This window comes from Mastacembelus armatus, chromosome 4 (genome assembly GCF_900324485.2).
Source record: "Mastacembelus armatus chromosome 4, fMasArm1.2, whole genome shotgun sequence".
NCBI classification, from domain to species: domain Eukaryota; kingdom Metazoa; phylum Chordata; class Actinopteri; order Synbranchiformes; family Mastacembelidae; genus Mastacembelus; species Mastacembelus armatus.
In genome coordinates, this window is record NC_046636.1 from 15,119,135 (window position 1) to 15,144,941 (window position 25,807).

At 38.3% G+C, this 25,807-nt stretch overlaps 1 protein-coding gene across 2 annotated transcripts; it reads left to right on the plus strand.

The window, feature by feature from the left end:
* Positions 1–1,051: 1,051 nt before the first annotated feature.
* Positions 1,052–21,662, plus strand: LOC113128963 (uncharacterized). Of its 2 annotated transcripts, none has more exons than XM_026304588.1 (14): positions 1,052–1,225; positions 3,506–3,631; positions 4,259–4,414; positions 8,531–8,669; positions 9,011–9,180; positions 9,826–9,960; positions 10,787–10,972; positions 11,097–11,707; positions 12,722–12,864; positions 13,472–13,693; positions 13,901–14,143; positions 15,240–15,373; positions 15,709–16,029; positions 16,147–21,662. In XM_026304588.1, exons 1-14 carry the CDS (start codon positions 1,169–1,171, stop codon positions 20,017–20,019), a joined length of 6,516 nt encoding a protein of 2,171 aa, XP_026160373.1. In that variant the 5' UTR covers positions 1,052–1,168; the 3' UTR covers positions 20,020–21,662. The 2 variants fall into 2 exon arrangements, with proteins under 2 accessions (XP_026160373.1, XP_026160374.1); XM_026304589.1 differs by lacking the exon at positions 1,052–1,225 and adding an exon at positions 2,653–2,731.
* The last annotated feature ends 4,145 nt before the right edge of the window (positions 21,663–25,807 follow it).

Here is a 25,807-nt window from a genome sequence, read left to right on the forward strand (position 1 = left end):
CTGAGTGTACATTAATGAGAAATAAAATGAACTTTTTTGATTTTGGCAAATGGCTGCAATGACACAAAGAGTGAAAAATTTAAAGGGGTCGGAATACTTTCCGTACCCACTGTACAATGTAGCTAATGTCTAGCCCATGCCCAACTCTAACCCTAAAGTAAACAAACCTGACCAACTAAAGGACCATCCAATCAGAGGCAGCATAGGGGCAGGTCAGACCAGATGCAGGTGAGGAGCCGCCTTGATGAGTGAACTGATAGTTTGTATGGACAAAACTAAAAAATTTAAACCAGAACGTACATTTACTAATGTGATGTACTGAAGTAGTATTTTCAGTTATCTGTAACCTATTTACTTGAATATTTCTGTTTTTTGCTACCACATGCTTCAAATTCATTATATTTCAACAGTAAATATACTTTTTACTGCACTCTATAAGTTTGATATCTTGAATTACTAGTTAGTTTTTTACAACGTGTGTGTGTGTTTTAACAGAAAAACGTGAGTACTTTAATGCCAGTAAAACATACTAGCATCAACACTGAAAACAACTGAAACACTAACATACTGTTACATATTCAGACAGACAGTATATCATTAAACACCAGATATTTTGTGGTTCAGCAACTCTCGTTTTAGATTAGAAACACTAGAATCTCACTAATCTGCGCTTACATTGTTTGGTGAATAGCTACATACACAAATGTCAAGTTATCAAAGTCTCCTATAGCTGCAGTATGTTCTGTATAGACTTCATTGAGTGCTCTAGACAAACAAGATGCATTGCAAAAGGATAAAATATATATTTTCAAAAAAAAAAACCTGCCCTACCAGTCTATCCTTGTCAGCCTGTTCAACCCTGAGGCCTTCGTGTAACCTTCAAACTGTACAGCGGTTAGCAGACACACCTTTGAGAAACATGCATGCATGTGACAGGAAAAGTTTTAAATGCATACATGAAGCCAGGGGAGGGAGGAGGAGGAGGAGAAGGAAGGGGCTGCACATCCAGGAGAGGGTGTAGGTGTGAAGGGTGAAGGAAGAAGCTGACAGGTGTGTCTTCAACAGAAATGCTGTAAGGCTCTTCAGCTGGTACCACACGACCCGAGCCCTCAGAGAGTCTACACACTCAGAAGGATCAGGTTGCTGTATACTTTGACTCCTTGCACTCATGGTTCGGCTCTCCCTCTCAGCAGTGGGCTTGCTGCTTCCGTTAGTGCTTGCCTTGGTGAGTGTTCACCCTGAAGCTATTCATATCTTTCAACTTGACACACTGGAACATGCTGCTGGTCATGAGAGAACCTGTTATTACACAAAACAGAAATATTTTTAAGCAGACTAGATTACACTCCGTAATAATAATTACTGATTAAAGAATGCTTAAGTAAATATGATTCTGATTGCTCAATTTTAAGTTTTTCAAAGCAAGATGTAAGGTTGCACATCATTTAACATTCAGTTACAGTATCTAAGTACTCAAAATTTACTACATCACCAAATAATGCACTGCTAAACAGAAAGCGTTGATGGTTAATGGCATTTGACTGTACTTATTGTCTTTCTCTAGGCAACTACAGTGTATGCTGCAGCTTTTGAGTGATAAAAATATCTTTTACAGCTGTAACTAATAGTACATGTTACATGTTATTAAACTCTCTTTAGCCCTCTACTGAACAACAAATTTAAATCTCAGTAAGATTTTGATCTGGTCGTATATGCAAACATGAATGCAAATTTATAGACAGAAGAGTGCACAATTCAAACTGAAGATACAAAGACATCAGTCTTTGATAGCTTTACATGTTATTGGCAGCAGAAACTGTGTAACATATTACCATCGAGCTGAGCTCTAATCCACCCACAGACTGACACTGTCTAATATGTGGATTACATCTATATTGGAGCTCAGAATTTTTTTTGTGACAAAACAAAATAAGATATATTTGATAAGTAAAGTTTCTTGTCTTGGCTTTGGCTTAACTTTGTGTCCACTGTGCAGGCAGGAAGAAATATTTTAACAAATAAAATATATCTTTTCATTACTCATTGACTTAGTGAGAAATTAAAAGATATTTTGTCTTTCTTTCTTTCTTTTCCTTTTGGCTGCTCCCTTTCGCCACAGTGAATCATCTGCCTCAATTTAACCCTATAAATGAAAAGATATTTCATGAGATATTTTATTTTGTGTCATTTCTAACATCAGGAGTGGTGGTTTCTGTGCAGGGAAACTTTTTTTTTTTTAGGATTTTCTAAAGTGATTCAAAAGATGGCAGTTTACATTCCTGCATCTCTCAGGATTCTGTTTAGAAGAAAATACATTTCAAACAGTGCTCACCTTTAACACAAAACATAATCGAAAGATTTCAACTGGACTAACTGGAAAATGCAACCTTATGGCCTATGAGCCCTGAGGGCCTTCATCTATAGGGTTACATTAAAACACAGTCACTCTTTGACAGATGCAATAGGCATAAATGAAAGATAATTTGGGAAATGGCAGCTAGGAAATACCACCAATATTATAGTTCAGCTGCAGTAAACTTTTACTTTCTTCTTTTTCCATCTTGGTCTACATTAGTGCAAAATATGTTGGTAAGTACAACAATAAGTTTAAACACTTATGCAATGTTTTTGCCTTCATTTGACAACAGATTGCAGAAAGGCAGAGGGTTCAGCAGCCAGACGATTCAGCTTTTAATTTTAATGTTTGAAGCATACAATAATAAATTATTGTGTAAGTGGTCATAGTCATTCTTCATATTTCTTTTTGTTCCATATAAATTTTATTTTTCAGGTTGAACATGTCAGTAAATGTCAACAGTGCTCAACTCACACTTATCACACTTATTACACTTACCAATACTCACAGGCCTTTCTCTTTGATAACAGTAACTTTAAATATTATTTGCAGTGTAACCTGTGATGACATATTGACATTGCACACTTAATCCATTCCTAAATGTCACCTAATCAGGCTGCAAAAAAGATGCATTGAATAAAAAAGTAAAATAATAATTTTTTTTAAAAAACATTGTAGTCACCTGATCTTCTCAGCTTGTGTGTGAAGATATGCTTCTGATAGGACAGCTATGCTACAAAATATGGCATGATAATGTAGATAGGATGCATTGTTGTTGATTAAACTATCCAGCAGTGTATCAAATAATTAAAATGACATAAATATATAAAATGAATCTATAATAGTAAAAACACTGATAGAGACCATTTTTTCTGCATTATGAGTATTTTCAGGTTTTGGTGGTCAAGGATAGAGTCATTAGTTAGACTGGGTTTTACAAGCATGATGTTTTATGACCTGCCTGCATATTAATAACTTCCATTTTTCATACCATAGATAGACCTTTTAAAATATGTCCAAAATCTTATATACACATTGATCTGACAAATATAATACAAAATTTGTATTAAAAAAGCTTTCATTTTGTAAATAGAAAAGCAAACTCATAACCCATGCACAGACTGTGATATGTGTGCGCTCGGGTTTCAGATGGTTAGCACTGAGGCAAGACAGGAGGGGCCACAGACACTGCGGAGGAAGAAGAGAGATTGGATCCTCCCTCCTACCAAGCTGATGGAGAATACTGACTACACCAATAAGGAATACATTGCCAAGGTTTGGCTTTTGCTCAATAAAATCTTATTTCCCACACTTGATGGATATCGTGACATCATAATGTGTTAAGACGGCTGTCAGTGACTGAATGGATGAGCATCAAACCTTTCAAAACAAAGAACTAGTTTCCATCCTGTCACTGAGTTGTCTGACACGCCGCTGCAGGGAAGCACCACCTCTTTCCAACTGGTTTGGTTTCAATCAATTTCAGTCCTCAACCTTAACATTGTATGAATTAGGCCGTGGGCTACAGGCTGACATGTACTTTTAAAGAAGTGCTGATTGAACAGTTTGATGGTGCGAAACAAAACTCTGTTTAGAGTTTTTTTTTTCACCTGCTTGGATAACTGAACATAGTGTACCCTGTTACTTTTGTCTGAGTGAGTGTGAGACATTTTAGAGCAGCCTCTCAAAATTTACCAACTAGTACAAATGTCCCAAGTTTGTTTTTTACAGCTATAAAATACAATAACAGTGGCTGGACAGTACCAATGCCAGATCAGTGTGGTATGTAGAAACAAATTATACTGTTGAAAAAAGTACCAATTTCAAGTATTATCATTGAAAAGTGTTTGGTCAAAACATTAAAATTGAAATAAGTGTTTACACATCTGTGTTTCCTGTCAGATACGCTCTGATAAAGACAGAGATGCAAAGGTGGAATATTATCTCTCTGGACCAGGAGCTGACAAACCACCCTTCAACCTCTTTGTGGTAGACCACGACACTGGCTTTGTACGCATCACTGGTATTCTGGACCGAGAGAAACAGCCATTCTACAATGTAAGTCTTTCCTTCAGTAAGTTCCATGCCTTCTACTGAACTCAAATCTGCTGAAGACTGTTTGGAGAATGGGTATAATCCAGGTTTTTAGTGAAGGAGACCATGTTTCCAAATGAAATTCACCCATATATGATTTTTTGAGTGAATGATGTGCTACATTTATGTAGCAATTGGTTGGTGTCAATGGTGTTGGTGCACAGTTTAAGACTGACAGCAGGGTTCATATCCTGTGACCTGTCTTTGGTTCATGTTAGTGAAAGTTTATACTAGGCCTGTGTGGAGGGTTAGTTTAACATCAAATTTAAACTGATGCATGCTTTTTTACATACTGACAAAAGCCTGCACATACGTTTGCACATTTCTACTAAGAACTAAACATGTATCTACTAACTTTACAAGTAATGTAACAACTGATCCCTAATCGTCCTACTATTTGAATGAGTTCAATTCAATTCAATTTTATTTGTATAGCGCCAAATCACAATACAAATCATCTCAAGGCACTTTACAAAAACTAAAACTAAAAACCCAACAATTCCCTTATGAGCAAGCACTTGGCGACAGTGGAGAGGAAAAACTCCCTTTAACGGAAGAAAAAACCTCCAGCAGAACCGGGCTCAGTTTGGGCGGCCATCTGCCTCGACCGGTTGGGGTGAGTGGATAGAGCAGAGAGAAAAGAACAGCAGGGTTAGGGTAGGGGAGCTCAGTGCACGATGGTCCTCGGGCAGTCTAGGCCTATAGCAGCATAACTAAGGAATGGTTCAGGGTTGCCTGAAGCCAGCCCTAACTATATACTTTGTCAAGGAGGAAGGTTTTAAGTCTAGCCTTAAAAGTACAGAGAGTGTCTGCATCCTGAACCCAGGCTGGGAGCTGGTTCCACAGGAGAGGAGCTTGATAACTAAAGGCTCTGCCTCCCAGTCTGCTTTTGGAAACTCTGGGAACCACAAGTAGACCTGCACTCTGAGAGCGAAGTGGTCTATTGGGATAATATGGTACTATGAGGTCTTTAAGGTGTGAAGGAGCTTGATTATGAAGGGATTTGTATGTGAGAAGAAGGATTTTAAATTCCATTCTATATTTTACAGGGAGCCAATGAAGAGAAGCCAATATAGGAGAAATATGATCTCTCTTGCTAGTTCCTGTCAGGACTCTGGCTGCGGCATTCTGGATTAATTGGAGGCTTTTTATGGAGATATTGGGACATCCAGATAGTAATGAGTTACAGTAATCTAGCCTTGAGGTAACAAATGCATGGACTAGTTTTTCTGCATCATTTTGAGACAGGATGTTCCTAATTTTGGAAATGTTGCGCAGGTGAAAGAATGCAGTTCTAGAGATTTGTTTTATGTGTGAGTTAAAGGACATGTCCTGGTCAAAAATAACTCCAAGGTTTTTTACAGTAGTGCTGGAGGCCAGGGTTATGCCATCTAGAGTAGCTATAATTTGAGAAAAGTTATTTCTGAGATTTTTTGGCCCAAATATAATGACTTCTGTTTTCTCCGAGTTTAAAAGTAAAAAGTTACTGGTCATCACATGCTCCAGTCTCTGTAATAAGATGTTGTGGTCAATGGTGTCGAATGCTGCACTAAGCTCTAGGAGGACAAGTATAAAAACAAGTCCATTATCTGAGGCTAAGAGAAGATCGTTGGTAACTTTCAACAGTGCTGTTTCTGTACTATGATGTGCTCTAAATCCTGATTGAAAATCTTCAAATAGTTCATTCCTGTGTAAGTGGTCTGATAGCTGCTTAGCAACAAGCAGTCTAGTCGGGATGGGGTCTAAGAGATACGTTGATGATTTCATGAAGCAACTACTGATGTAAATTCAGAGAGATCTATGGGAGAGAAGCAGTCTAAACATAACTGAGGTCCTACAGATGATTCAAGAGCTACTGTAAAGGCAAAGGCAAATTTATTTGTATAGCACCTTTCATACACTACGCAATTCAAAGTGCTTTACAAGGCATATAATTACATTAAAAGCATTAAAAACATTGAAAAGAGCATTTAAAAATAAAGACATTTAACATAAAATAAATTTAAATCAAGTGAAGTAAATTAAAATAAAACATAAAAGCACATTAAGAAAACAAAGATAAACAATTATTCGAAGGCAGCAGTAAACAACAGAGTTTTCAGTCCTGATTTGAATGAGCTGACAGTTTGAGCAGACCTCAGGTGTTCAGGAAGTTTGTTCCACAAGTGAGGAGCATAGTGACTAAATGCTGCTTCACTTCGTTTGGTTCTGTAGTAGAAGTTACTGTAGTAGAAGATTCATTTATTGCAGGTATAGGAAGCATCTGCTGAATTTTATCTCTAATAGTTGTGATTTTATTTGTAAAGAAACTCATAAATTCATCACTGCTGAGAGCTAAGGGAACACTGGGCTCAACAGAGCTGTGACTTTTTGTCAGCCTGGCTATGGAGCTGAAAAGAAACCTGGGATTGTTCTTGTTTTCCTCTATTAGTGATGAATAGTATGCAGTTCTGGCTTTACGGAGAGCTTTTTTATATGTTAGTAGACTGTTTTTCCAGGCTAGAAAAATTTCCTCTAAGTTTGTGGAACGCCACTTCCTTTCCAGCCTTCGCGATGCCTGCTTTAAGGTATGAATATGTAAATTATACCATGGGGCTAGTCTTCTCTGATTCACTAACTTCTTTTTCAGAGGGGCCACAGAATCAAGCGTTTCACGCAGTGAGGTTACAGCGCTGTCAACAACATGATCAATTTGGTAGGGAGTAGGATTGAGGCAGCTGCCCTCCACTATGTTTATACTTGGCATAGATGTAAATAAAGATGGAATCATTTTCTTAAATTTATTAACAGCGTTGTCGGATAAACATCTGCTGTAGTGGAATTTTCTTCCAAACGCTGCATGATCCATCATTTTAAATTCAAAAGTTATTAAAGAATGATCTGACAAAACAGGATTTGGGGGAAAAACTATTAGATGTTCAATTTCAATGCCATAGGTCAGAACAAGATCAAGGATTGAAACAGTGGGTGGTTTTATTAACATTTTGAATGAAACCAATTGAATCCAATATAGAATTAAATGCAATGCTGAGGCCGTTATTTTCAACATCTACATGAACGTTAAAATCTCCCACTATGATAACTTTATCTGATCTAAGCACTAAATCAGACCGAAAGTCAGGGAATTCAGTTAAAAACTCTGAGTAAGGAACAGGTGGACAGTACACAGTGACAAGTAGAACTGTTTTTTGTGTTTTCCAGTTTGGATGTGAGAGACTAAGAGTGAGGCTCTCAAATGAGTTATAACTGTTCTGAGGATGAAAGTTTAATAATAAGTTTGAGTGTAAGATTGCAGCTACTCCTCCACCTCGACCTGTGCTTCGAGGAACATGATAATTTTTATGACTGACGGGGCTTGATTCATTCAGACTGACATATTCATCCTGCTGTAGCCAGGTTTCAGTAAGATAAAGTAGGTCAATTTGGTGATCAGTTATCAAATCATTTACTAACAAAGATTTAGATGAAAGGGACCTAATATTTAATAGTCCACATTTGACAGTTCTGTTTTTCTGTTCAATAAGAGGAGTGGTCTTAATTTTTATTAAGTTTAAGTTGGGGATTAGCATTATGGGGAGGAAGTCCTACCTACTAAAAAAGTTTTAGTTGACTAGAGCATATTTTCTGCTAATTAGTAGAAAGAGTAGAGATTACACTACTCATCTATTCCCATAGAAACTCTCCTGTCCAAAGAAGACGTGGTGAGGTGCAGCATAGGCTAAATTCTGTCTTTAGAGCAGAATATGTGCACATTGGTTGAATACACATATTATGTATCGTTTTCTCGTGGAATTTTCAAAAGCTGAAAAAAAATAGTGCTTTAACTGCAAAGTAAAACCTGCAGCAGTAACATTCATTGCCTGCAGGTTGCACATCCTCACTATGAGTGAATAGCTCCACCTCATGGTGAAAGCAATTAGGGAGCTTGAGCTTGAAGTTCATCCTTGACCTTAGAGACCTTACAGTTCAAGGTCTACTTACTTGATTTCTTGATTAATTGATTAATTCTAAATGCAAGGGTATATGTTACATGGAAAAACATCAATGTGTAACTGGGTTTCTGTATCTGACCTCACACAGCTAACAGGAATTGCTAAATATTCAGATGGATCTGCAGCAGAGGATGCTATCCCACTGACAATTGCAGTGCTGGACCAAAATGATAACCCTCCTTATTTTGAGCTGCACACCGGGAACATCAGCGAGGCAAGCAAAGAAGGTACTGCTAGACTTTAAGCCCATATTTCCTGTATTTCTGCTTTTCTTCTTACTTTTAGGAAGTGGGCATGGCTCAGTTAAGAAAATGTGATGGCATGCAAAAGAAAGGTGTTATTTGTATATTACAAAACCACATCTACAATTCTGATAAAGTGGTAATGGATGTGTGTATGTGGTAATTTCAGAGTATTTAACACTTCTTTAAAAACATTCAAATGTTGAGATAACATTTTATTCAATAACTCATACTAAATATTGTGTTCGTGGCTGCTTGGTGTGACAGATCTGTTGAATACTCAGTTGATTTCTACTGAGATGGGCTTGTTCTGTGATTCACTACAGGGACCTTTGTTATGCAGATTAAGGGCAAAGATGATGACCAAGCTGGAACAATTAATTCAGATATCTCATACAGCATAATCAGTCAAGAGCCAAAAGGCGCTGGTCAAATGTTCACCATAGACAAAAAGACAGGCAAACTGTATGTCAAAGAGCCCACACTGGACCGAGAGGTGAGTGAACCCACAGTAAAACATACTAAGCTGTAGCCTTAGTGTGCAAACCAGTAGTAAAATCTTGATAGCTTCAAGAATGACAGAAATGAATGATTCTCAATTTTCTATTAAGTCGAGAAATACATACAAAGGTCAAAGTACATGCAATTGGCAAGTCAGAACTACTAATCATTGTTAAAATACACCATACTGTACTTTTTTGGAGCTCTCCTTCAGAGTTAATAGATTTTGAGATATAATGGCTTTAGACACTTCTTCCAGTCATTAATGTGATAATATATTTTCATTCATTATTATGACATTACATGGACATGATTTCCATTACTTTGCAGACGTTTTGCAGGCACTATATAATGGATAGATTTGAAAATTCAGAATTTTGACACCACAACAACCTGGCGAGTAGTAAGTGACTTGAACACCATAAAGCAAGGCAAAAAGTCTGATGGGAACAAGAGATGCACGTCTGCTTTTCCATTGGTTGCATTCTTAATTTTGCATTTTTTGCAAAAAAAATTTTGTATGATTCTTTAATGTTCGTACTTTGACTTTTGTATATGATTTGTCTCAACCGCTGTATAGTTTGCTTTTGTTCATTCATGCAGCAAGGTATCTGTGTGTAACTGTTTTTTTCTCTGACAGACTTATGACTTCTACAAACTGATTATAAAGGGGACTGATATGGGAGGGGCAACAGGGGGGCTCACAGGGACAGGAACTGTGGAAATCAAGGTCCTAGACATTAATGACAACATCCCCACTCTGGAGAAATCTGCGGTGAGGAATATGGCGCAACACACAACACAAACATCTCTTCATGGGGACTTTTCTTTGACACTTACATTTGTTTCCTGGAAACTTATCTTGAACCAAACCATCACCCTAGACAGAGTGTTTTTAATAAACAATTGAACAAGTGATATCACATGTCACTATCATACCTACCCCGGGCCCACGTAGAAAGTTATGTTTCCAGATGTATTACCAAAAATCTAAAATTGAAAAGTCACAATAAACTAGAAAGTGTTTCCAAAGTGATACCAAGCTCATCAGTATAACCCTTAAATTTAAGTACAACAGCTTGTTTAATTTGGGTATGCAAAAGGAGGGTAGGTAACTGTTTTTAAGCTTCTGTAAACACTGTTCACATCGTTCAAACATTATAATATTTCTGTGAATGTTTCCACTGCTCATGTTTAGACTCATAACAGGAAAACACAGGAGTAATTAATAATATTTATTACATTTAGGATCTTCAGTTTCCAGGGGCCATTATTAACAAAAGTTACCTACCCTCCTTTTGCATAACCAAATTAAACTAACTGCTGTACTTACATTTAAGGGTTATATTGATGAGCTTGGTATCATTGCAAAGGAAACACTTTCTAGTTTATTGTAACTTTTCAATTTTAGATTTTTGGTAATACATCTGGAAACATAACTTTCTATAGGTCGGGCCCACAGAGGGGCCCGGGATAGGTATGATATTTTTAAGGGGAGGGGCTGAAACAATTAGTGGACCCTAGTTTGCAAACTCACTTGCTTCAAATTGCCAGGTGGGATCTTAATAGGCTGCATGTTTTCAATGATGTTCTGTTTGTAGTACTCTGGCTCAGTGGATGAAAACGTTGCTGATGTCGTTGTGTTGAGAATCAAAGCTCTGGACAAAGACCTTATACACACAGACAACTGGCTGACTGTTTTCACAATCGCTAAAGGAAATGAGGATAATCTCTTCTCTATTGAAACAGACAAAAAAACGAATGAGGGCATCCTGAAGCTGATCAAGGTATTTTTTCTTGTGTGAATTCAAAATTAAATATATTAACTATTTTGGTTTGATATTTGTTTGCTTATTTCTTCCATTTCTCTTTTCTTCCAATCTTATTGACTTTTCATCCCAAACCAAAAAGCCTGTAGATTTTGAAGAAGTCCAGAACCTTGAACTAGGCCTGATCATTGAGAATGTTGCTCCTCTTGTAGAAGGTGGTGCTGTGCTAATGGATGTGAACCTTCAGGTTGGAGAGGGTGATCCACTGGCCACTGGAACTGGTTTTGGAACTGGTGTTGGAGCTGCTGTTGGTGCAGGGGTAGAACTAGGAGTAGATGCGGGGGTGGATGCAGGTGTTAATGCAGGTGTAAACGTGGGCGTAGAAGCGGGAGTGGATGTAGGAGGTAAGCCTAATGCTGGGCTTGATCCTGGACTTGGGGTTAAGCCTGGTGTGAAACCTGGTGTGAAGCCTGGTGTTAAGCCTGGTGTGAAGCCTGGTGCTGGGCCTGGAGTGGGTGTTGGACTTAAGTCAGATGTCAAACCAGGACCAGGAAAAAAGCCAAAACCAGATGCACCACCAAAAAGCTATCCCATTAAGATAGCAGTGAATAATATGCCAGAGGGTCCAGCATTCATACCTGACACCAAGAAGATTCCTGTATCAGAAGATCCAAAGGAAACACCTGAGGATGGTGTGATCGCAGTGTTTGCTGCCACTGATCCAGACACAGGAAAGCCAGCTGAAGATGTCAGGTTAGTCAAGTTGTTAAGGCTTTTTAGTCTGTCAAATATGAGCTATGGCAACCATCAGTAACAACTAAGTAATAATAACTTTGAGAACTATATTACAATTTTTCTTTCTTGCTTTAAGTTAGACAAGAATATTGATATCACTCTCCTTTCTATACTAAATATGAACCAGGGGGCGATTAGCATAGCATAAAGACTAGAAGGTGCAGAAACAGCTACACTACACTGTGTCAGTCAGTTATTGAGCTTAGAGTAGACTATTTTGCTGTACTGGGCTCTGCAACATTCATGGACATCCTCAGACCTCCAAAATCATGTAATTACATGGCTCTCCAGTACATGCTTCTCAAAATTTCAAACATCAAGGTTTGAAGCCACGATTAATCTGTGTGAGTCTTTTGGATTATTGGTCTGTGTTGACCCTAAACTGGCTACTTCCTTTTCCACCTTTTCCAAAATGCATCCATAGTATTTATATGGAGCAGGGGAACATGAAAACAAGCAGAATCCTTGGGCATAATCTTAAATAATTTTTGTCTTACAATGTCCTTCTATAGTAGCTTTTTTGTGTGCTTGCCATAGACTGGTTGACAGTGCCTACTATAGTGTAAGAGAGAGCAACAATGCCTGCATGGACATGCATGTATGAACACATTATTACAGACAGTACACACACACACACACACATGCATGCAAGTTGCCACATGTAGAATATAGGATCACTTAGGGGTGTTGGTAGGTGTATTTATGAACATAGGCAGAGCCAAGCTAACTGTTTCCCCTTGCTTCCATTTTAATTAATCATCTCCTGGCTTTACTATATTTATAATATTTAGATATAATGAGATAATGATCTTTTATTCTCATAAAACTCTCAGGAAGTCACTGAACGAGTATTTTTCCCAAAATGGTGAACGGTTTCTGTGACAAGGTCACTACTTTTTATACAGTTTACCACTGCTAATTGTTAGATGTGTTACTCATGATCCCTTTTACTATATATTTGTTATGCTTCAGCTATGCCAAAGCCTATGACCCAGGCAACTGGTTTACCATTGATGAAGAAACAGCTGAGATTAAACTTAACAGGGCACCAGACAGAGAGTCGCCGTTCTTGGTGAACGGTACCTACATTGCCAAGATTTTGGCCATAACCAAAGGTAATGTCATTTGTACTATCTCGTCCTACACTCTTAATGTCAACATTAACGTTTCATTTCTGACATCTTGATAAATTTCAGTTTGAACAACCTGTGCTGAAGGCAACGCTATACATTTCTAAACATGATTTATAACCTCTGTTTATGAGATTGAGGAGCAGTTCACAAATGCATCTGAAAAATGAAGTTATTGGTATTTGACAGAACCTGCCAAACTACTTTGTGACTCAAGGTGTGTCGTAGCCATATAGAATGAGAAGAAACCCAGGGGCAAAGTAATGTAGAAGCACTGCTAGTTTTAACAGACCTCCCTACAAACTATGAGGAGAAAACCTTTTGACATGGTTAAAAACACTATATAAATTGGGTAGTATTTATATGTTTGTAACAGCAATATTGTCAGAAATTGAATTTGATCGAAAACACACTAGCTAGATTAATGTTGTAGGCTTATGCTCAAGTCACTGATTCTGAGTAAAGCTACAATAGAAGTGGCTAAAATGGGTTTTCCCCACAGACTGGATATTTACAGAGCTAAGTGGATCTTCATGTTATTATGGTCCTACAGTGTGGGTCATTTGAATAACTAAACTGTTGTTATCCTCAGACATGCCATCAAAGACAGCCACAGGAACCATAGCCATTCAAGTCACTGACGTCAATGACCACTGCCCCACCCTTACCACCGCGCACAGTAGTCTATGCTCTGATCAAAAAACTGTTTACATCACTGGCTTTGATGAGGATGTTAGTCCCAATGCTGCTCCATTCACATTCAGAATCATACCTGAGGGGTCACGAGGCAGCTGGGACATAGAAATCATAAATGGTAAGAAAATGTGTTGGTTAGTGTCAGAAACTGGATACATTAGTGAAAGTATCATTTTGCCTTCTGCAAGATCTTGTCACAGTGTAACCAGTGTTATTAGTATTTGGAGTAGTAGTAGTATTACAGTACATTCATTACTGATGCAACTACAACTGTGATGATAATACAGTGTGTGTTTGACAGCTACCTATCCTTTATTGTCTCTAGACACAAGTGCTGCTCTTCATCCTCAAGAGGAGCTGTGGCCTAGTTTATATGAGCTGCAGGTGCAAGTGTTGGATGCTCAGGGTCTGTCCTGCCCAACCAGTGAGACTTTTACTGTGCATGTTTGTACCTGTGTGGAATCAACAGATTGCAGCTCAAAGATGGCAAAACTAGGAACTACTTCTACCTCTGAGCTCTCTGCCCCAGCCATTGGCATGCTGCTAATGGCAATGTGCTTACTACTACGTGAGTTGAGCTTGAACAAACTGACTATTACACATTTTCATAGCACCAAATAAGCAGTTCTAAACTAGTTTTAAACAAAGATATTCTCTTGTTTTAGTTGATTTATCTCTAAGGAATATAGCTTCAAACCTACTCCCAATTTGTCTGTGTAGATTCTCAGTCGTCCAGGGGAAGTTATCTAGAGGTTGAGTCATGGCAACTGGACTTTCCGTTCTTTAAAGCTGAAACATTTCACCACCCATCCAAGTGGCTTCATCAGTCTGGGAGAGGCTGGACTGGAACCTCCAAATTTATTTCCCAGGTTAGTTTCACTCCACCCTTGGCCCAATAGGCTCACTAAGTGGGCTAAGCAAATTAGGTGAGAGTCGTCAGACCTGAGCTCACTCCTTTGGTCACTTAACGAGCCTTTTCAGACTAGGTGTGAAGTGAAACCAACACGGGCGTGGGTCTGACGACTCTCACCTAATTTGCTTAGCCCACTTAGTGAGCCTATTGGGCCAAGGGTGGTGTGAAACTAACCTGGGAAATAAATTTGGAGGTTCCAGTCCAGCCTCTCCCAGACTGATGAAGCCACTTGGATCGGTGGCAAAATGTTTCAGCTTTAAAGAACAAAGTCCAGTTGCCATGACTCAACCTCTAAACTACTCCCAGTTTGTTAAATGTATACTGTGTATCTAACTATCCTGTGTATAACCAGGACCAATTTGCATTAGTTAGTGAAAGAGGTACTAAGAACCAGCTAAATACATTTCCTTAATATAGTTTAATGACAGTTTAATTCAGTACTTTATGGTTTGAGTCATAATGTTTAAGTTTAATGCTGGTTTTTAATAAACCAGCAAAAGTACTTATTTTATACTGGAATGTATTGCATTACTGGCAAAAAGTAAATTACACCTTTATTTACCTATATTAAGGTGATAGAATCAAGCAATGGTGTTATACACCTGAGTTAACATTTATTATCATAAATATTACTTGGAATAATAATGCTAATGTGTACTTTATAGTTGTTGCTTTTGTGAAAATCTTGACACCTTTGAGCTTTACATTAATTGACTTCATATCGACCTCAATGTTTTATGTCTGTCTGCAGTCATTCCTCTTCTCCTGCTGTTCTGTCACTGTGGAGGAGCTGACACAATCTTTCCTGATCAGTTCAGCGATCTGCCATTTGATACCAAAGAACACCTTATATCTTACCACACTGAAGGAAAGGGTGACGATAAGGTGGGCTGACATTTTTGTTTCCTTTCTGTATGAATAAATGAATTTATTTAACTCTACTAATCTGTAGAATGAGATATTATTCTAGTATTAGCAAAAATGAATGTCAAAAATGGTAGAATTCAGTATGGGATAGCATATGAGCTACAAAAAGGAAGGTTCAATCTGTCTACATCAAATTTTTATATAGACTAGTCATTTTATTTTGTATTTAGTATTTAAGTGTTTAATTGTTTGTATCCTAATTATCCATGTGGCCCTTATGTATTTTGATATCAAACTCACATTATCAAGACAATATGTGTTGATACTGTAGGTAACTTTCTTTTCATTTTTAGGAGGTGCCACTCCAAAGTATACCTGTTGGGATGGATGCACAAAAGAAAATTGAGATGGCAACAGCACACAATTTCAACGGCATTCCTTCGAATATCACAGAAATTAAGAAAGCTACATTCTACAATGACTCTGTGCATAAGTTTCAGGAAAACAGCCAAATTTTGATGGAGGTTGACAATGCCTACAGATTTTCAAGGGAATCATTCAACAGTAATGGTGGTACTACATTCAGGAGACAAACTCTCGGTGTGTCAAAAAAATCTGCTCTGTATGAGGATATAGCCCTCCATGACACTTTCCTCAATGACTACTACTCACAGGTACTATATTAGCATTGCATGCAAGCGATTCTTTTTTAGAAAGATTTTTACATAGAAATCTATATTTATTTAAGTTGATTGACACCACTATTTGTGCTATTTTTTTGGCCTAAACAGAAAGCGCAGTGTGCTGTGCCAACAAAGGATGGTGTGTTGGAGTATGAGTATGAAGGTGAGGGCTCTCCTGCTGGCTCAGTGGGCTGCTGTAGCCTCGCAGAGTCTGATAATGACCTGCAGTTCCTCAATGACCTAGGGGTAAAGTTCAAAACACTGGCTGTGGTCTGTTCCCCCCCTACACCAAAACCCTCCCCACAATGCAAATTTATAGGTTCTGTCCAAACCACTGCTGATGTTGCCGAACCAGTTGTTAAGCCCAAAACTGATTCCATTGTTGAAACAAAGCATGCAACTATAAAGACAGAAAAAGTGATGTCCTCTACTAACATCTCCAAATCTTCTGTCAGTACTGTAAGCAGTGCCCCACAATCTGTGACTCTACCTCACTCTAAGGCTACAAACATCAGTCATTGCGCTCTCATCAGTCATTCGGCCACTCTGCCTCATCCAGTACAGAATGTTGTGCTACAGCGGCCAATTTACTACACCACCACCCCTGTAGTGCAACCTATGCACTATGTAGTTCAACCACAGCTACAGAAAACAGTTCTTCTAAAGACCAATGAGACCCATGGAGCCAATTATTCAGGTCTGTATGTAGTCAGTGGACCTCAAGGCTCTCCTGCTGGGCTAGTTATCCCTAAAAATTCTGCTGGCTCCACCAGTCCAGTGAGCTCTACCTTGTTTCTACCCAGAGCTCCAGGTTTGGCCCAGGGCTCAGTTCCTGTGGAAGGATGGAAATTAACAGGGCCAGATTTTGATCGTAACTATACATTACTTGAGGAGAAAAGTAGTCCAGGTGAGGCAGAAGGTGTGGACCCAGGCTCTCCTCGGGGCACTTTGCCCAGTGGTGATATCCTGGCGAAAGAGGCTGCTCCCCCTCAGGGGGTGTTAGACCTGGCAGCCCAGGGAAGTGTGTATGGCATTCTGCCAAGGCACACTGTTAAAAAGAGGGCAATAAATAGAAATTTGGGCCAAACATGGGTTGGGCAGTCGGGGCAGATAGGGTTAGGGCCAGTCACTGTTTTGGAAGTGGGTATTGGGCAGTCAACAATAGGAATGGGACAAATGGCAGTAGTGAAGCCAGAAGTCAAACTGGCTGAAACTTTGCCAGCTAGAATAGGGACAGTGGCAAGTAAGTGTAAACAGGTCAGTGTTAACCAGTTCCAAGGAATGCCTCCACCCAAGCAAGCAATAGACACAAATGGTATTCCAAATACAGGTAGTCTAAATTCATCAAAGAAACAGAAGACCGATAATGTTGTAAGTACCCTTATTAAAGCTGAAACATTTGCTGAAGCACCTCATTTGCATTCAAAAGAAGTGGGTATGGTAAAAAATCTATTTAAGAACAATAGTGATCAAGCTCAGAAGATGCTTGTAGACACAGCTGAAAAAAAGCCATCAAAAGATATGATCACTTATGTATCAGAGCTGGATACAACACTAGATGTTCATTGTGAGGTGGTCAAAGTTGCATTTGAAGACAATGAGTGTATCAAAGAGTACACAACACAAACATCAAAAAAGTCTTCAGTCCAAAATCTTGAAGATGCTATTGAGAAATCATTAGCCAGGCCAGATGTACTATATAAATCTTTTGAGCAGTCTGATACACTAAAGGAGAAAGCAGGAGGTGGAGTAGATGAACATTTCCCTTGTCAATTGAATAAAACTAATGACACTTTAACAAACAAATCTGGAGATGTAAGAATCAGATTCAACAGAACCAATTCAAGTGACCCACAAGAGAATATAGAAGAAGCTAAGGCTCTGGAGACAGAACAAAAGGGAACCTACATCCCCTCTGCAGGTTTTCCTGAGGAAGATATAACTATGGTCACTCAAATGTCCTCCATAGAAGTTTCCCTACTTGGATCACATGTCAATGATTTAATTAGCGCAAACAAAGCAAAGGAAAAGACATTAAAGTCTGATCAAGAACATCAAGAAGGCAAACCCAATTCTTCTTTAGACCACATTGACATTGTAGATGATCAAATGCATGGCATCACAGAAGAAAGCATGGGCAGACAGGAAGAAGAAGTTTTGAAAGAAGAAAGACCTATCCAACCAAGCATAGTTGAAGGCCCAGAGGATAAAAAGTCTGAAGTGGGATCAGAACCATTATCAGATTTGATCATAGAGTATCAAAGTAAAAGGGAGCACATGGAAGATGTCAGTCCAACAGAAAAAGTTCTTTCAGCTTTAAAAACAAATCAGAATGTTAGCATTAGTGATTATACACAGACAAATGAGAATCTCTCTAAATTGACTATGGTCCCTGCTGGTGATGTACATGAAGAGGTCAAGGCTGAGCAAGATAAATGCTTTGACTCTGAAGTGGGACTCAGTACTGCGGATGATGAATTGTCACCAATTCCTTCAGATGAGATTTCAAAAGACACTATGAATGAGTCCGACGAGAGGTCTGCGCCTAATCGGGAATCAATGCCAGACCTACGTGTGAATCAGGAAAATGAAGACAAATGTCATGCAAAGACAGATATTGGTAACGATGCATCATTGAAAACTGTGAGCACTAGTTTAACTAGCCAACAGGAAAGACATGAGGGTGAACCAAATTTGACAGCAATGGAAGACCAAGATAATCAACAAAACATGTCAGGACCAGGGCAAGACCTGAATAATGTCAATGCAGATACAGACAGGAGCAGTGATAGAGAGACAGAGGAGATTAGTTTTGAGAAAGCAGGGTCTCGGCAGAGTTTGAGCACATCTGATGACCAAAATGAGTACAGTGAAAGACAAGATGCACTGAGTACAAATGTACCTGTGCAGCATAATATATGCTGCCTAGTTGACCAAAATGAAGAGAGAACAAAAGAAGATTCATCACACACAAGTTCCCCAGTGGACGATCTGTTATACTTGGATGACAAAGAGGACAGGATTGTGGAAAAAGCACCGGCCCCTGTGCAGGAAAATTTGATCATCATAGATGAGCAAGATGATGAGATTGCAAGTGAAGACACACCAGAAAAAGTTCTTCCACTGGAGCATCAGGTCACTGCAGATGAAAATATAAACACTGATGAGAAAAAGCAGCATACAGTGGAGGAAGTAACGTTGTCCATACACCTGCAATGCAGCATCCCAAGTAACCAAATTGAAGAGAATGAAAGAGAAGATGCAGGTAGTGTGATTTCTGAAGTGGAGGATCACTCCATCTCAGGAGACAACATAAGCGATCATGAAAATGAGGACTGTATGATAGAGGAAAGAGTGTCACGTGTACAGCAAACGACTAGCATCTTAAGTGAGGAAGAAGACGTAAATGTAGCCCAAACAATTTCTCATGTGGAAGATGGAAGCATCTCAGCTGACAGTAACCGAGAGAATGGGGAGGATATTCTGGAGGAAGATACATTGTCCATACAGAGTCACTGCAGCATCTCAAATGACCGAGATGAAGAGACTGAAAGAGAAGAAGCAGGTGGCATGATTTACAAAATGGAGGATCAGTCTATCTCAGAAGACAATGGAAGTGATTTTGCAAAAGAGGAGGATGTTGTAGAGGAAGGATTGTCCCCTGTACTGCCAACACATGTATCCTATACAGTTTTGCAAGTGAAAGGTGAGCTTATTTCAGATGACACTGTAAGTGATGGTGAGAATTGGGATGAGATTGTGATGTCAAATTTACAGCAAAATTTAAGCTTGCCAGAGGAAGAGAGTGCAACAGAATTGACATCAGGCACAGGTGCTCGCATAGAGGAAGAAGTCATTCAGTCATACCATCTGTTACAAGAAGACTCTCAGTCATTAGAGATGGAATGTTTATATGAGGAAGATCTTCATTTAACAAGTCAACCTGCAGACGGAGGTAATGTCACAGGTGACAGAAACTGATGACCAAAGGTGACAGAAACTGATGACAAATGTCATGCAAAGACAGATATTGGTAACGATGCATCATTGAAAACTGTGAGCACTAGTTTAACTAGCCAACAGGAAAGACATGAGGGTGAACCAAATTTGACAGCAATGGAAGACCAAGATAATCAACAAAACATGTCAGGACCAGGGCAAGACCTGAATAATGTCAATGCAGATACAGACAGCATAAGTGATAGAGAGACAGAGGAGATTAGTTTTGAGAAAGCAGGGTCTCGGCAGAGTTTGAGCACATCTGATGACCAAAATGAGTACAGTGAAAGACAAGATGCACTGAGTACAAATGTAGTTGTGAAGTTACTACACATCAAGTCAGTCAAGGGATAAACTCTTCTCAGACAGGAAAAATACCTTTGATTATTCCTGAGCGACCAAATATATATTTACTATGCTAACATTATACAGAATGGTCACAGGGCAGGTTTATACATCCAATAAAGACAAAATATGCTACTTGTAGCATATTGGCATCTGAACAAGAACCACGGCATAGATGTAATTAGCTGAACATTATAAAGCTGGAAGTCTCACTGTGGAAACATTAGAAACAGAAGTCAGTTTTGACCAGGTGTTCAGAGAAGGATTAGGTGCAGCTAATATATCTGGTCAGATATCATAAAGATCTTAGTCAGACCGTAAACTTATGGACAAGGTCACAGACACTGGCTCAGCAGAGACAGAAACTGCATGTTTTATTGCAACAAACATAGTAGCTAAGGAGGCAGGTTATCTTGTCCACAATTAGAGTGTATAGATAAATAAAGAAGCAACAGGAGTCAGTCCAAACACTGTAGGTTGACAAAGCAGAAAGAAAGCAGGTCATGTGTATAGGCAACATATGCAGGCTATGTTTGAAGCAATACAAATATTTGCATCCCATGTAAGATATTTAAGCCCAGTTGCATGGTGTATTGACATTTGGATTATGTCATGTTAACCCGCCTTTACCTGTAATATCACAGATCTGTACGTCAGGACAAGCTCCAGCACTGTAGCAAAGCTCCAGAAATGCAACAGTTTACTTGCATTGGTTCCCCAGACTAACACATCCTGCTACCTGTACCTTGACTTCTTTGTTTTTAAATGTCTATCTGAGAAATCTTAATGTGTCTCAGGCATAAAGGGTCACAAGGCAGCCTGTATGTTGAACTTGGTAGACCCTTGTTTGAAGAGTTGAGGGCATTCACAAACTCTAAGTTTTACTGAACAGGGGCCACTGTTGCAACAAGAGGCAGTTACAGGAAAAGAGTAAATGCTCAAACATAACATGTTTTAGAAGTTGCACAAGTAAAATAGTCCTACTGTTGAGTAGACCATGTGCAGGAGTTAAGTAAACATATTTCTGTTTTAACCAACATTTATTTTGAAAGCATGGTTTACAGATTTTATCTGTATAGTGACAGAAGAAGCTTTCCTGGCACTTTCACTGTGCCACTTTCCCTGTCTGCACTCTTAGTCATGCACATGTACACTTGTAAAAAGTTAGTAACCGTTAACCTGGTTAACTTGGTTAACTGGTTACCTGGCAGTAAAATTGTTGTTACTCATGAAAATTCACATGGTAGTGGAATATAACCAAAGATATCCTAACTTACACAAACCCTAACTACAACTTTACTATCAAACATCTAATAACTGATATGCTGTAACATAATGTTTTTGATTTTCATTGTTATTTTGAAGACAAAATAACTGCTGTTTTTAGTGTAAATTATACCATTCATATCTAGTTTATTTTAGTATGTATTCTATCTCTAGTAGTGTACAAGTGGTCAGTTTGCATTAACAATAAAAAAATTTTGATATCTGTAATTTAAATTAGTTTGCTATGCTTACAAAACAGGTGAAATTTATTGTTGTTAACTGCATGAAGTTGTGCAAGGCACACACAATAAATACCAATTTTTGTACTGACAGTTCATGTGCACACATTTAGTACCTGCTCTATGTACCTTGACTCCTTTGTTTTTAAATATCTATTTGACATTTAACACCTCAGTGTACTGACTTTTAATAATTAAGAGAATTAATGTGTTATTAAAATGAACATAATGTAAGGTAAATTCTATATTCTATATATTGAAGACTCTGAATTACAGGTATAATATTCTGTGTTTGTGTGGTTGTCAGTGCATCATAAGTGAAAATATAAAGTCTTTCTACCAGCATACTGATGTTTGATATACTATAACGATGTTTATGCTAGAGGAGCTCTTACTGGAATGTAAAGGATCATATTTTGGACTTCTACTTTGTATGTTTTTCACAATTCTTAGTAAAACACAATTGGGGAATGCTGAATTCTGTCATTATTTCAATTGGTGTCATAAACCATGGATATGAGACAGTTTTATTAGTGCACATACTGTATAACCATCAGTCAGATGATTTTATAAAACATTACTAAACACAAATAGTGCCCAATCTAAAATGAGACCACTGTATAATAATGTTGTATCATGTGAATACATAAATAATAGATCTGAATTTAGATTGCTTGTTAATAAAGTCAGAATTAACCCTGATACTGACCCAGTGATCAGTGCTTTGTTGCAAAATCTATGGAATAATCAGGCTGTTTACCATTGAAGGATTTTAGAAATACTGGACTCATACTATTTGTCAAAAGTGCAAAATCTGACACAGCTCATGTTATTATTATTTTATTAGTATTATTTTTGGCATGAATGAATGTTATAATTTTTTATCAGTTACTGTTTAGATTGCAGCAATGATGGCCAAACTTTTCCTATGCAGAAATCTGAGCTAAATGTAGGTTTGTAGCTATATGCTGAATATGTCAGTGATTTAATGCTAATGCTATCAGTCTAACTGGGTTTATGTCTGTTAATCATGTAAATTGTGTACTGCAGCACACAGTGATAGTGACTACATTCAGAGAAATGGCAGCTTCTCCACACTAAAGTTTTTTTTTAATTCTAATGTATAAACAGACTTTCTGTGATGAATTTGTGTGAGTATGAACACACACTCAAGTAGACACTTATTATTAAGACAACTTATTATTAAATTTTAATTCTCAGAACAATTATATTGATACACTAAAGGAGGCTCTCTGAGAGCCTCACTCTTAGTCTCTCACCTCAAAACTGGAAAACACAAAAACCAGTTCTACTTGTCATTGTGTACTGTCCACCTGTCCCTTACTCAGAGTTTTTAACTGAATTTCCAGATTTCCTATCTGATGTAGTGCATAGTTCAGATAAACTCATTATAGTGGGAGATTTTAACATTCATGTTAGATGATGAAAATAACAGCCTCAGCACTGCATTTAATTCTATATAAGATTCAACTGGTTTCAGAGTCAAACAAGAGACGGCATCCATCCCACTTTGAATGGTGCAGCTCTCATCTCTAGAAATTTGGCCGAGTTTATTAGCCAACCTAAAGCCTGACAATCCAGAGTGGGGACCGGGACGTGGAGACTCAGTCTAAAACGCCTCTCTGCAGTTTCCTTAGAGCCGCCGCCCCCCTCAAACCACATAGAGATTGTGTCTGCCCCTCGAACATATAAATCAAATAAATCAGATGTTAACATAAGAAGAGTTACTCATAAAAACTTAATAAAAATTAAGACCACTCCTCTTATTGAACAGAAAAACAGGACTGTCAAATGTGGATTATTAAATATCAGGTCTCTTTCATATAAATCTCTGTTAGTAAATGACTTGATAACTGATCACCAAATTGACCTACGGTATCTTACTGAAACCTGGTTACAGCAGGATGAATATGTCAGTCTGAATGAATCAACCCCCCTCAGTCATAAAATTATCATGTTCCTTGAAGCACAGGTCGAGGTGGAGGAGTAGCTGCAATCTTCCACTCAAACTTATTATTAAACTTTAATTCTCAGAACAATTATAACTCATTTGAGAGCCTCACTCTTAGTCTCTCGCATCCAAACTGGAAAACACAAAAACCAGTTCTACTTGTCATTGTGTACTGTCCACCTGTCCCTTACTCAGAGTTTTTCACTGAATTTCCAGATTTCCTATCTGATTTAGTGCATAGTTCAGATAAACTCATTATAGTGGGAGATTTTAACATTCATGTTAGATGATGAAAATAACAGCCTCAGCACTGCATTTAATTCTATATAAGATTCAACTGGTTTCAGAGTCAAACAAGAGACGGCATCCATCCCACTTTGAATGGTGCAGCTCTCATCTCTAGAAATTTGGCCGAGTTTATTAGCCAACCTAAAGCCTGACAATCCAGAGTGGGGACCGGGACGTGGAGACTCAGTCTAAAACGCCTCTCTGCAGTTTCCTTAGAGCCGCCGCCCCCCTCAAACCACATAGAGATTGTGTCTGCCCCTCGAACATATAAATCAAATAAATCAGATGTTAACATAAGAAGAGTTACTCATAAAAACTTAATAAAAATTAAGACCACTCCTCTTATTGAACAGAAAAACAGGACTGTCAAATGTGGATTATTAAATATCAGGTCTCTTTCATATAAATCTCTGTTAGTAAATGACTTGATAACTGATCACCAAATTGACCTACGGTATCTTACTGAAACCTGGTTACAGCAGGATGAATATGTCAGTCTGAATGAATCAACCCCCCTCAGTCATAAAATTATCATGTTCCTTGAAGCACAGGTCGAGGTGGAGGAGTAGCTGCAATCTTCCACTCAAACTTATTATTAAACTTTAATTCTCAGAACAATTATAACTCATTTGAGAGCCTCACTCTTAGTCTCTCGCATCCAAACTGGAAAACACAAAGACCAGTTCTACTTGTCATTTTGTACCGTCCACCTGCCCCTTACTCAGAGTTTTTCACTGAATTCCCAGACTTCCTATCTGATTTAGTGCTTAGTTCAGATAAAGTCATTATAGTGGGAGATTTTAACATTCATGTTAGATGATGAAAATAACAGCCTCAGCACTGCATTTAATTCTATATAAGATTCAACTGGTTTCACTCAAAATGTTAATAAACCCACCCACTGTTTTAATCACACCCTTGATCTTGTTCTGACCTATGGCATCGAAATTGAACATCTAATAGTTTTTTCCCAAAATCCTGTTTTGTCAGATCATTCTTTAATAACTTTTGAATTTAAAATGATGGATCATGTAGCGTTTGGAAGAAAATTCCACTACAGCAGATGTTTATCCAACAACGCTGTTAATAAATTTAAGAAAATGATTCCATCTTTATTTACATCTATGCCAAGTATAAACATAGTGGAGGGCAGCTGCTTCAATCCCACTCCCTACCAAATTGATCATATTGTTGACAGTGCTGTAGCCTCACTGCGTGAAACGCTCGATACTGTGGCCCCTCTGAAAAAGAAGTTAGTGAATCAGAGGAGATTAGGCCCATGGTATAATTTATATATTCGTACCTTAGTACGAACCCAGAGGGTTAAAAGCAGGCATCACGAAGGCTGGAAAGGAAGTGGCATTCCACAAATTTAGAGGAAATTTTTCTAGCCTGGAAAAACAGTCTACTAACATATAAAAAAGCTCTCCGTAAAGCCAGAACTGCATACTATTCATCACTAATAGAGGAAAATAAGAACAATCCCAGGTTTCTTTTCAGCACTGTAGCCAGGCTGACAAAAAGTCACAGCTCTGTTGAGCCCAGTGTTCCTTTAGCTCTCAGCAATAATGAATTTATGAGTTTCTTTACAAATAAAATCACAACTATTAGAGATAAAATTCAGCAGATGCTTCCCATATTGTCACGGATATGAAGAGGA

What these genes read in the sequence shown, in the direction of transcription:
- LOC113128963 (XM_026304588.1), top strand. Translation starts at nt 1,169, where the DNA reads ATGGTTCGGCTCTCCCTCTCAGCAGTGGGCTTGCTGCTTCCGTTAGTG. An exon ending in TTCCGTTAGTGCTTGCCTTG is followed by an intron (nt 1,226 to 3,505) that starts GTGAGTGTTCAC and finishes CTCGGGTTTCAG; the next exon opens with ATGGTTAGCACTGAGGCAAG. An exon ending in GATTTTGGCCATAACCAAAG is followed by an intron (nt 12,865 to 13,471) that starts GTAATGTCATTT and finishes TGTTATCCTCAG; the next exon opens with ACATGCCATCAAAGACAGCC.